The sequence below is a fragment of the Crocuta crocuta genome, unplaced genomic scaffold (assembly GCF_008692635.1).
Source record: "Crocuta crocuta isolate KB4526 unplaced genomic scaffold, BGI_CrCroc_1.0 scaffold1797, whole genome shotgun sequence".
Lineage (NCBI taxonomy): Eukaryota > Metazoa > Chordata > Mammalia > Carnivora > Hyaenidae > Crocuta > Crocuta crocuta.
Genome location: NW_027529479.1, coordinates 8,118 through 20,989, shown reverse-complemented (window position 1 = coordinate 20,989; position 12,872 = coordinate 8,118). Strand labels below are relative to the sequence as shown.

Here is a 12,872-nt window from a genome sequence, read left to right as displayed (position 1 = left end):
GAACTTCCCTTTTGAGAAAAAAGTGTGTAAATATTTTTAAAATGGAATTACAATTCTGTTTGTTCACAAGCTGATAATAAGGTTATATTTGGAAAAGAATTCTAACTCTTTGTGTTACAGAAAATAGCTCACCTTTTTTATAAAAGCAACCTAGAGAACCACAAGAATGTGGAACAATCTTTCAGGGTCTCCCCACTTTGTGACATGATCACATATAAGAATAAAATTAAAATTCAAAGATTTAACACATAACTTATACAAAAGGAAATTCACTAATAACGTTGAATGAATATTTTCATATATTCCACTATTATAATCACAAAATGTAAAAAGGTTTCGTGTTAGCTACTTTGTGATGCATAATCAGCATGAATATGTTCTGAAATTAAATTGATGCTAAGGAAACGCTGTGTTTATAAAATATTTGATAAAAATATTCATCTTTATTAACATTACAACATGGAGGCACATATTACCAAATTATGAAACAATATAGGGCAGCTTTAAACAATACTCTGAGATTCTTCTTTATTTTCATCATTTTTGACCTCTTTTTCTGCTGCTTCTTTTCCCAATTTAGCCTTCTTATTTTCCTTTCCATCTGCTCCGTCTTTCCCATCTCCCTTTCCATTTTCTCCTGTTTCATCTTCCTCTTTTCCATCTTTGCCCTCTTTTTTATCTTCTCCTCTCTCTTTTCTTCCTTCTTGCTTATTTCCATCTTCCTCTTCATTTCTGATTTCATCCTCTTTTCCATCTTTATTCTCCTTTCCATCTTCATTCCCCTTTCCATCTTCATTCTCTTTTCTGTCTTCTCCCAGTTCTTCTTTGTCTTTTTTACCTTCCAATTCTTTGCCATCATTTCCCTTCCCCTTTTCATCTTCACCCACTTTTTCATGTTCTATCTCTTTTTCTTCTTCTTCCTCTTTGCTATCTTCTTTCCTTTTTCCATCTTCACCTTTTTTTTCATCTCCTTTCTCTATTTTGTCTTCCTCCTCCTTTCCCTCTTCTTTTTCTTTTCCATCTGCATCCTCTTTTCTATCTTCTTTTCCTTTTCCATCTTTGTTCTCTTGCCCATCTTCTCTTTTCTCTTCCTTTATGTATTGATCTTCTCCATCTCCTTTCTGATCTTTCTCATCTTCTTTTCTTGCTGTTGACACTGCTTCCTTCTTTTCCACCCCCTTTTTTTCAATATCTTCATTTTTTCCTTCTTTTATTTCCTCAAGTTCTTTTTCAGGAGCTGGTGACTATATATACAGAGAAGAAATAGACAGGATTACAATTTTAAATTTGGAACTGTTTTCCTTAAGTACTTAGACAGAATTATAGCTGTTTTATAACTATATTTTATTCTTTTATAAAAGAATGATCCTTCATTTATAAGAAAGTAATTTTCCTGTGGAAAACACCTCTCAAATATAAAAACATAAGGANAAGCTATTTTCAGTGAGTAAACAAAATTTATTCTTTTGATGAAATAATATTTTGTTTCTGTAATGGTGAGATTTAGGTTTTCTTTGTAAGTGTTACTTGAAAACTCTTTTACTGGGTAGGGTGTGGGAGGAGAGCTAAGATGGCAGCATAGTAGGAGGACAACAGGTTTGCCTCATCCCTCAAATACAGCTAGATAACTATGCAATCATTCTTAATACTCAAGAAATTGACCTGAGGATTATAGAACAAACTGCACAACTAGAGGGAGAGAAGAGGCCACATCAAGGAAAGCAGAAAGTGTGTAGATATGGTTTCGGGGTGAAATGGATCACAGATGCTGTGGAAGGGAGAGAACTCTGGTTGCAGAGAAATTTGACAGTGGAGCACTCAGGAAAATGCACAAGGAGGATGCTAACCGAAGTGCATCGGCTGGGAATGAAAGAGGCTGATTTTTGTGTTCCTGCCACCAGCGGGGTTGAAAGACTAGAGATTCAGAGGTCCCAAATACAGAAGAATTGGCTGGTGTTATTTCCCTCCTTGCCCCTCAGCATAAACCTACCTCAGTAGACAGCACAGGACCAACACTGGCTGCCTAACCTATTCATACCAAGTTGTAACCCCCTGGACTCTGCTGGTACTGCTTTTCTCAGGCAAGTGTGTCTAAGGCCAGTACAGTGGACCCCTTCCTCAGAAAATAAGCACAAACTCCCACACACACCACTTCTATTGACCATAGATTTCTGCAAAGCTTCAGCTCTAGTGGAAATAGCATCATGTCTCTTAAGAAGCAGACCAGAGCACACCTAGTTAAATTTTGCAACACTCTGTCTAAGGTCCAAACACTTTCCACTGCAGGCAAGAACAACCTTTATAAATGGATAAAAGGATAGAGCAGCCAAACACAGCAGCAGAGTGCATGCAGCACAAAACAGAAATACTTCATGAAGAGCCAGACCCTGAACATTATATGACCTCTTCTTCATAAAGCCATTTACTCTCGGGAGCAGGAAACATAAGAGGCTTTTCTAACACAGAGGAGAAGACAGAGACCTAGAAAAATGCCAAGATGGAGAAATTCATCCCTAAACAAAGAACAAGAAAAGGTCATGGCCAGGGATCTAATTGAAACAAATGTAAGCAATATGCTTGGTCTTGAATTCAAAGCAACAATCATAAGGATACTAGCTGGTCTTGAAAAAGGCATGAAAGACATTAGGGAAACACTTGTCACAGAGATAAAAGAGCTAAAAACCAATCAGTCCAAAATGAAAATCGCAATAACTGAGATTCAAAACAGACTAGATGTAATGACCACAAGATGGAAGAGGCAGAGGAACAAATAATTGATACAGAAAATGGAAATATGGAAAATAATGAAGCCGAACAAAACCCAGAAAAAAATATTTTGGATCATGAGAGGAGGTTTAGAGAACCAATGACCCCATCAAACATAACATTTATATCATATGAGTCCTACAGGAACAAAAGGGAGAAAAGGGGCAGGAAGTTTACTTGAGGAAATCATAGCTGAAAACTTCCCTAATCTTGGGAATGGGACATTTGTCCAAATCCAGGAGGCACAGAGAACTTCCATCAAAATTGACAAAAGCAGGCCAACACAAAGACATATGGTATTTACATTTGCAAAATATGGTGATAAACAACAACCACAACAAAATTCTAAAAGCAGGAAGGCAAAAGAAGTCCCCAAATTATAAGGTAAGACCAATAAGGCTCCACATAAACTTGGCAAGCCAGAAAGGAGTGGCATAATAGATTCAATGTACTGAATGGTAAAAATCGAGAGCCAAGCATATTCTATCCAGCATGTATATCATTCAGAATAGGAGTGATAAAGAGGTTCCCAGACCAAAAACAAAACAAAACAAACAAACAAACAAAACCTAAAGGAGTTGGTGACCACTAAAATAGTCCTGCAAGAAATATTAAAGGGGACTCTATGAGTGGGAAGGAAAGACTGATAGCAACAAAGACTAGAAACAAACAGAAAATCTCCAGAAACAATGACAAAACAAGTAATAAAATGGCACTAAATACAAATCAATAATTAATATGAATGTAAATGGACTAAATTCTCCAATCAAAAGACATAGGGTGTCAGAATGGATAAAAATAGAAGCCCAAAATATATGTTGCTTACAGGACACTCATTTTAGACCTAAAGCACACATGCAGATTAAAAGTGAGGGGAAAGAGAAACATTCTTCATTTAAATGAACATCAAAATAAAGCTGGAGTGGCAATACTTAGACAGACTAGATTTTAAACCAATGACTATAACAAGAGATAAAGAAGGGCACTATATCATAATAAAGGGGACTATCCAAAAAGAAGATCTAACAGTTGTAAATATTTATGCACCCAACATAGAGACACCCAAATATATAAAACAATTATTAACAAACATAAATGAATTCACCAACAATAATACAATAATAGTAGGGGACTTTAACACCCCATGTACATCAATGGACAGATCATCAAAGCAGAAAATAAACAAGGGAACAATGGATTTGAATGACACACTGGACCAGATAGACTTAACAGATACATTTAGAATATTTCACCCTAAAGCAGCAGAATACACATTTTTCTCGAGTGAACATGGGACATTCTCCAGGAGATCTCATATTAGGTCAAAAATCAGGCCTCAACAAGTACAAAAAGACTGAGATCATACCATGCATATTTCCTGACTACAGTGCTATGAAACTTGAAGTCAATTATAAGAAAAAAATCAGAAAGATCACAAATACATGGAGGTTAAAGACCATCCTACTAAAGAATGATGGGTCATCCAGGAAATCAAAGAAGAAATTTAAAAATACATGGAAAGAAATGAAAATGAAAACACAACAATCCAAACTTTTGGGATGCAGCAAAACCAATCATAAGAGAGAAGTATATATATAACAATACAGGTTTACCTTAAGAAGGTAGAAAAATCTAAACTAAACAACCCAACCTTACACCTAAAGGAGCTAGAAAAAGAACAACAAAAAAATCAGCAAAATCAGCAAAAGAAGGGAAATAATAAAGATTAGAGAAGAAATAAATGATATAGAAACAAACAAAAAGCTAGTAGTACAGATCAATGAAACCAGGAGATGCTTTCTTTGAAAAAGAAAAAAAGATAAAATTGATAAACTCCTAGCAGGACTTATCAAAAAGAAAAGAGAAAGGACCCAAATAAATAAAATCACAAATGAGAGAGGAGAAATAACAGTCAACACCACATAAATAGAATTATAGGAGAATATTATATTTTAAAAAAAACTATATGCCACCAAATCAGACAATTTGGAAGAAATGGATACCTTCCTAGAACCATAATCTACCAAAACTGAACAGGAAGAGATAGAAAATTTGAAGAGACTGATAACCATCAAAGAAACCAAATCAATAATCAAAAATCTCAAAACAAACAAAAGTCTAGAGCCACATGGCTTCACAGGGGAATTCTAACATTTAAGGAAAAGTTAATATGTATTCTTCTTAAACCACTTCCAAAAATAGAAATGGAAAGCAAACTTCGAAATTTGTTCAATAAAGCCAGCATTACCCTGATACCAAAATCAGATAAAAATTCCACTAAAATGAGGCGCCTGGGTGGCTCAGTCGGTTAAGCGTCCGACTTCGGCTCAGGTCATGATCTCACGGTCTGTGGGTTTGAGCCCCACGTCGGGCTCTGTGCTGACAGCTCAGAGTCTGGAGCCTGCTTCATATTCTGTGTCTCCCTCTCTCTCTGCCCCTCCCCTGCTCATCCTGTCTCTCTCTCTCTCTCTCTCTCTCTCAGAAATAAATAAAAACACTAAAAAAATTTAAAACCTACAGGGCAATATCCCTGATGAACATGTATGCAAAAATTCTCAATAAAATACTAGCAAACCAAATCCAACAATACATTGATAAAGTCATTGTCCACAATCAAATGGGATTTATCCCTGGGTTGCAAGGGTGGTTCAATATTTGCAAATGAATCAATGTGATATAACACATTAATAAAAGAATTATATGATCATATGATCCTCTCAATAGATGCAGAAAAAGCATTTGAAAGAATACAAAATCCATTCATGATAAAAACCCTCATCAAAGTAGGGATAGAGAGAACACACCTCAACATCATAAGGGCCATATACAAAACATAGCTAATATTATCCCCAATGAGGCAACACAGAGATTTTCCTCTACAGTCAGAGACAAGACAGGGATGTCCACTCTCATCACTGTTATTTAACATAGTACTGGAAGTTCTAGCCTCAGCAATCAGACAACACAAAGAAATAAATGTGTCCAAATCATCAAGGAAGAAGGCCAACTTTCAATATTTGCAGTTGACATGATACTCTATATAGAGGAAACCCAAAGGCTCCACCAAAAATTTCTAGAATGTATGCATGAATTCATAAAGTTACAGCATACAAAATTGTGTACAGAAATCGGTTGCATTACTATACACCAATAATGAAGCAACAGAAATAGAAATCAAGGGATCAATCCCATTTACAATTACACCGAATACAATAAGATACCTAGGAATAAGCCTAACCAAAGAGGCAAATGATCTCTATTTTGAAAACTATAAAATCTTATGAAAGATATTGAAGATGACACAAAGAAATGGAAAAACATTCCATGCTCATGGATTGTAAGAACAAATATTGTTAAAATGTCTATACTACCCAAAGCAATCTACACATTGAATGCAATTCCTACCAAAATACCACCAGCACTTTTCACAGAGCTAGAACAATCCTAAAATTTGCATAGAAACACAAAAGTCCCCAAATAGCCAAAGCAATCTTAGAAATGCAAATCTGGAAGTATCATAATTTTAGACTTCAAGTTATATTACAAAGCTGTAGTGATCAATACAGTATGGTACTGGCACAAAAATGGACACATAGATCAATTAAACAGAATAGAAAACCTAGAAATGAACCAAAAACTGTATAGTCAATTAATCTTTGACAAAGCAGGAAAGAATATGCAATGGGAAAAAGACAGTCTCTTCAACAAATGGTGTTTGAAAAACTCACAGAAACAAGCAAAAGAATGGAACTGGACCACTTTCTTACACCATACAAAAAAAAATTCAAAATGGATGAAAGACCTAAATTTGAAAAAAGAAACTATCAACATCCTAGAGGATAACACATGTATCCACCTCTTTGACATTGGCCATGGCAACTTCTTATTAGATATATCTCCTGAGGCAAGAGAAACAATAGCAAAAGCAAACTATCAGGACTTCATCAAGATAAAAACTTCTGCACAGGAAAGGAAACAATCAACAAAACTAAAAGGCAACCTATGGAACAGGAGAAGATATTTGCAAATGACATATCTGATAGTGTTAGTATCCAAAATCTTTAAAGAACTTATCAAACTCAATACTCAAAAACAAATAATCCAATTAAAAAATGGACAGAAGATATGAATAGACATTTTCCCAAAGAAGACATGCAGATGGCTCATAGATACATGAAAAGATGTTGAACATCACTCATCATCAGGAAAATACAAATCAGAACTCATGCCAGTCTCAACAGCTAAAATTAACAACACAGGAAATTACAGGTGTTGGCAAGGATGTGGAGAAAGTTTGCACTGTTTGTCAGAATGAAAACTGGTGGAGCCACTCTGTAAAACAGTATGTAGGTTCCTGAAAAAGTTAAAAATTGAACTACCCTATGTTCCAGCAATTGCACTACTAGGCATATACTCAAAGGATACAAAAATAGTGATTTGAAGATATACATGCACCCCAATGTTTATAGCATTACCAACAATGGCCAAATTATGGGAAGAGACCGAACGTGCATCATCTGATGAATAGATATATAAGATGTTTGTGTGTGTGTGTATTCCATTGTGTGTACATACATACACACAATGGAATATTAGTCAGCTTTAAAATGATTGAAATCTTGCCACTTGCGAAGACATGGATGGAGCTAGAGAGAGCTGGAGAACCTTATGCTAAGTGAAATAAGTCAGTCAGAAAAAAATAAATACCACATGATTTCACTCATGTGTGGAGTTTAAGAAACAAAACAGATGAACATAGGAGAACAAAAGAAAAGAGAGCCAAATCACAAAATAAATTCTTAAAAAAATTTTGTTAATGTTTTTATTTTTTTCTGAGAGAGAGAGAGAGAGACAGCATGAGCAGGGGAGGGTCAGAGAGAGAAGGAGATACAGAATCTGAAGAGGCTCCAGGCTCTGAGATAGCTGTCAGCACAGAGCCTGACATGGGGCTCGAAACCCCGAATGGTGAGGACATGACCTGAGCCAAAGTTGGAAGCTTAACTGACTGAGCCACCCAGGCGCCCCAGGGAAAATAAATTCTTAACTACAAAGAGCAAACTAATGTTCACTGGAGGGGAGCTGGGTGGAGGGATGGGTTAAATGGGTGATGAGTATTAAGGAGGGCACTTGTGATAAGCACTGGGTGTTGTATGTAAGTGATGATTCACTAAATTCTATTCCTGAAACTAATATTACACTCTATGTTAACTAACTGAAATTTAAAGAAAGAAAATAATGAAAATAAGAAATAAAAGTCTTTTACCATATAGCATAGGATCACTTACAAAAAAATTTTCCCTATCTGCACAGCTTTAGTTTGTATATTTGGCACTACATCCCATTTTCAGTGTTTTACTGCAATGCCAAAAAATGTGGTATGCATTAAATATGCAAATAAAGTCCCATAAGAAACATTTACATAATAATTTGCTTTGCAATCTGCAGGGGAAAAGAATAATATGATCTTGCAAAGGGATTGCCCATTTGCCAACAAAACAAATAAAGGATTACTGTGTGTAATATAAGTCATTTTATTACTACCAAATCATGATCACTGTCATTATTCTACCAATAGCAANGCTACCCATACCTGTAAATTCTTGTATTCTAAATTCATTTTCTTATTTTCCCCTTCAATACTATTATATGTCATAAACTGAGTATTTGTGCCCCCAAAATTTATATAATGAAACCTAATCCCCTACCTGGAGGTAGGTTCTATGGGAAGTGATTAAGTCATGAGAATAGAGCCCTTATGGATGAGATTAGTGTCCTTATAAAAGAGACCCCAGAGACATATCTCACCCTTTCTATAATGTTAGGACACAGCAAGAAGACTGCTGTGTATAAAACAGAAAGTAGGTCCTCACCAGACTCCAAAAATACTGGCACCTTGATCTTGGACTTCCCAGCCTCCAGAAGTGTAAGAAATAAATTTCTGTTGTTTATAAGCTACCTAGTCTGTGGTACTTGTTATGGCAGCTGGAATGGACTAAGACAGTATAGAACCACTATTCATCTTATGTTTCTCAACTTTTAAACTACAAGTCAAACAAGATTTCTTTCAGTTGTACCCACTGTTGATCTTTCAAATGGGCAAATCTGTTAATATTTAAAATACCTCCATAATTTTGGCTTCTCCATTTTCAGCATTTTCATCATTACATTCGTCTTTAACAACTTCTTCTTGCTTATTTTCAGCTACTGCTTTGGCACTTTTATCTGTGTTTTTTTCTGTCATGTCATGTTTTGTCTTCATTTTCTGTCCAGCAACACACAATAATAAAAACAAATATATGACTTAAGTGGTATATTAATTAAATCGCCTAGTTCATTTTATCAGCTGCTGTTTTTATTTACAAAAAGCTTTAAAATATCCATATAAATTTAATATCAATAAAATTATCACTTGACACTTTTACCTCCATTGTATACCTAAAAGCAGCATTAAAAATGAATAATGTTCTTCAGATATAAATCAAAGAAAGTTTCTTTTAGATGAGAAGCAACAAGTCAGAATCCTTACCAGTGGCTACTCAAAGCTAATTGCCTGCATCAGATTAGATTTTTATAAACTCTTTTTGACTAGAGGGGGCCAGTTTATCAGTCATGTCTAATAATTAGCAACAGGGTTTTGTTGATTCCAAAGCTTCCAGTGGCTAATAATTAAGAGAAACACTATGTTAGTAAGAGCATCACTTTATACATATTTGAAAGAGATCTCCTAGGGACATAGGTGATTCAATATATGTATCTACAAGTTTTGAAATGACTTGAATCATGACTGCTTTACCAAGAAAGCTGGGTGAAGAGACCAGAAAACTTGTGTTTGAATTTTGGATCTGTTACTTACTTTATGTGATCTTGAGCAAAAGTATAAATCTTGTTGTGCATGTTTTTTATATGTAAAAAAGACGAACACCACCTACTTCATAGGGGTATCATAAAGAACAAATGGTAAAATATATTTGAAATTGCTTTAGAAACTATAAAATACAATATAGACACATTATTAGTATTTTAACACATGAAAAACAGAGTCAAGTGGGATAATGTATTTTAAAGTCCATGATAATACAGTATTTATTTTATTGTAGCATTGTCTTCTAATTTGAATGGAAATAAAGGGTTTGTTATCTTAATAGCCTATAAATTGAGTACCCAATTTTATAGAATAGTTTCCTTGAAATGTTAAATAATTTTCTTTAACTTTTCTCTTCTGTTGTCGCTTTTTACTAAAACTTCACTTGCCTTAGTTTTAGCAGTACCTTTTTTTTATTTTTTTATTTTTGAGAGAGAGAGAGAGAGAGAATGCAAGCAGGGGAGAGGGGCAGAGGCAGAGAGAGAATCCCAAACTGGCTCCATGCTCAATGTGGAGATGATGCAGGTCTTGAGCCCATGACCCTGGAATCATAACCCCAGCCAAAATCAAGAGTTGGATGGTCAATCAACTGAGCAGCCAAGACAACTCTAGCAGTATCTTTTAATCAAGGAATTCAAATCGATTTATAAATATGAGTGTAATTTACAGTTTCTCCAATCACAAAATGATGGGATTCGAGGATTTTAAAGTTTCTGCTAACTTTAACCTTTTATGATTTTAAGAATTTAAGCAATCTTTAAAATATCAGTTATACCTCAATANCAGTTTGTAAAATTATTAGTATTATATTTACATGCATAAATAAATAAATAAATAACAACATGGAAAAGTGAACTTAATATTGAGGCCATTTCTATTTCTAACGTCATTAGCCACAACATCAGATTTTAGAACATCAATTGTGTTCATTTAAAAATTATGTGAAAACACTTTGCAAACTGTAAAGTATCAAATGTTAGTTACTACTATTACTACAAAGCATTGTTTTGGTTACTACAGTTTACACCTTTTGTTTTCCCAGAAATATTGGTGTTGTGACTATATAATGTCAAATGCATATACATTTTACAGGTGTACCCAACTAAAATTTTATTTTCGTTCTTCCTAATGAAAATGCCAAAACACAATGGACAATCATGGAACATGAAGAGATATTCCTTAGTCAAAAAGTTTACATGTACCGTATGGTATAATGTAATATATTACTAGCTACACAGAAAATAAAGAAAGCAAAATGATCAGCTGTATACCTTTCCTGAAAACAATATTTCTAACTTTTTTAATGTTTATTTTTGAGAGAGAGAGAGAATGAGAATGGGGGAGGGGTTGAGAGAGGAGAAGACACAGAATCAAAGCAGGTTCCAGGCTCTGAGCTGTCAGCACAGAGCCTGATGTGGGGCTTGAACCCATGAACCGTGAAATTCACTGACTGAGCCACCCAGGCACTCCTCCAAAAAAAAAATATTTCTAACGTAATTTTCTGCCAATAATGCATGTTGAATATTTACCTTTGTAATCGATATTCTTTTGGGTTTCATCTCTGGTGTAATGGGCACAGGCATCTGCATCAAAAAACACAAGTCATGGTTGGTGGGAGGAAGAAATCATAATTGAAGAAAGAACACTAATAATGATATCCAACCTCTTAATTTAAAAAAAAATTGGTATAGTTCAGACTGAGAACTAGGGGAAAAATAAAAAAAAAAAATTAAAAAAAAACATTTCCTTGGTGTGAAAGTTTTTTTTACTACAACATCCAAAATAAATCCTGTATTAAACAGCTAATCTTGTGTAGGATTCTCTGAATTTTAAAAGCACATTTTACAATACATGGGAAGCTTTTTAAAAAGACCACTTACAGCAGATAGTCTGGCTGATCTTCTTTTTGGCTATAAGTAAAAAAAAAATTAGTTAATAGAATTATGGACACACAAAACTAGAATTATTTATATTGTGAAACTATTTAGTGCAACACTACATAAGCATTATTTTTAAAGAGGCAGTTGTAAACTTGATTAGAATATATAGTAGAAATGTAAATTTTTATTTTCCCTACCCTGGACACTTTATACAGCTAAGGAAAAAAGAAATCTCAAATTAAACTTCAATTGCTAAGCTAAATTAACACAAATGGCTAAAAACAAGTAGCATATTTAGAAGTAAAAATATAGCTCCTTCTTGCAAACTGACAATTTTTTTTTTGCTTAAAAGGANGCATAAGGTCCTAAATTCCAAGAAGTTTGGAATTTTCACTACCTAATATATTTCTGAGAGACTTCACTAGCATACCATATTCATACTCATATGGTATAAATATACAAACCAGCATCTATTTTTCAGTTGCTTGTGTGTCTCAAATTTATAAAACAAGTGGATTTTTTTCAGACAGATTCTAAATCTAAAAAAAAAAACTCATCTCCTGCCTCATATCAGCTTGACTGGCAGCCTATACAGAGAAGAAAAACACGCAGGAATATGGTCATCGATATAAACACATAGATCAGAAAATATTGCATATTGATTACAGTTGTAAGATAACAACTTAAGACTTTTTTCCTGGATTCCAGTTCAAGTAGCCGCATGTTATTTCCTAGTAGCATGCTATATATTGCTGTCCACTAATGTGCAAATGTGCACCAAAATGCAAATGCATTCTCAAGACATAGATTTACACAACTGATAGTCAATTCCATTCTTTTGTGTAAATTGCATTGCCTAAAAACAAACCTTTTAAATTTTAATATCCACCTGCTGTAGCCAGTGTTAATGCCAAAAAAAGGGAGGGCAGAATGAAGGAGGAACTTCCTGCAATTTCCCTCTGTTTTGCCCTATGTTTTATATGCAGTTGTACTTATCTGACCCTCTCTACTGGCTGGATTAATCTTTCAAGTGCTTCATACAAGAACTGCAACCCCCACCCCAATGCTTCAATGCTTTTTCCCCCCTTTTCTTTCCTTCTTTTTCATTTTTCTTTCTTTTTTCTTTTCCTTTCTCTTCCTTCCTTCCTTCCTTCCTTCCTTCCTTCCTTCCTTCTCGTCCTTCCTTCCATCCTTCCTCCGCTTTTTCTTTTAATGAAGGAAACTCCTGTAACTTCGATGGATTATTTTGAGGAGCCAGCCATGGACTTTAAAACCTCCCGCCACTACCTGCTACAAGATTGCTGTCAGCTCTGTAAAATAGCACGACCCATTGCACAAGCCTAGGAAAACTCAGCGGTGGGAAT

At 34.7% G+C, this 12,872-nt stretch overlaps 1 protein-coding gene across 1 annotated transcript; it reads right to left on the bottom strand.

Annotated features, from left to right (window-relative positions):
• Positions 1 to 6: 6 nt before the first annotated feature.
• HMGN5 (high mobility group nucleosome binding domain 5) lies at positions 7 to 12,091 on the bottom strand. Its single transcript, XM_077760794.1, has 5 exons — positions 12,068 to 12,091; positions 11,509 to 11,540; positions 11,158 to 11,211; positions 8,888 to 9,028; positions 7 to 1,244 (listed from the first exon to the last, which is right to left on the bottom strand). Exons 1-5 carry the CDS (start codon positions 12,075 to 12,077, stop codon positions 504 to 506), a joined length of 978 nt encoding a protein of 325 aa, XP_077616920.1. The 5' UTR covers positions 12,078 to 12,091; the 3' UTR covers positions 7 to 503.
• Between the last annotated feature and the right edge of the window lie 781 nt (positions 12,092 to 12,872).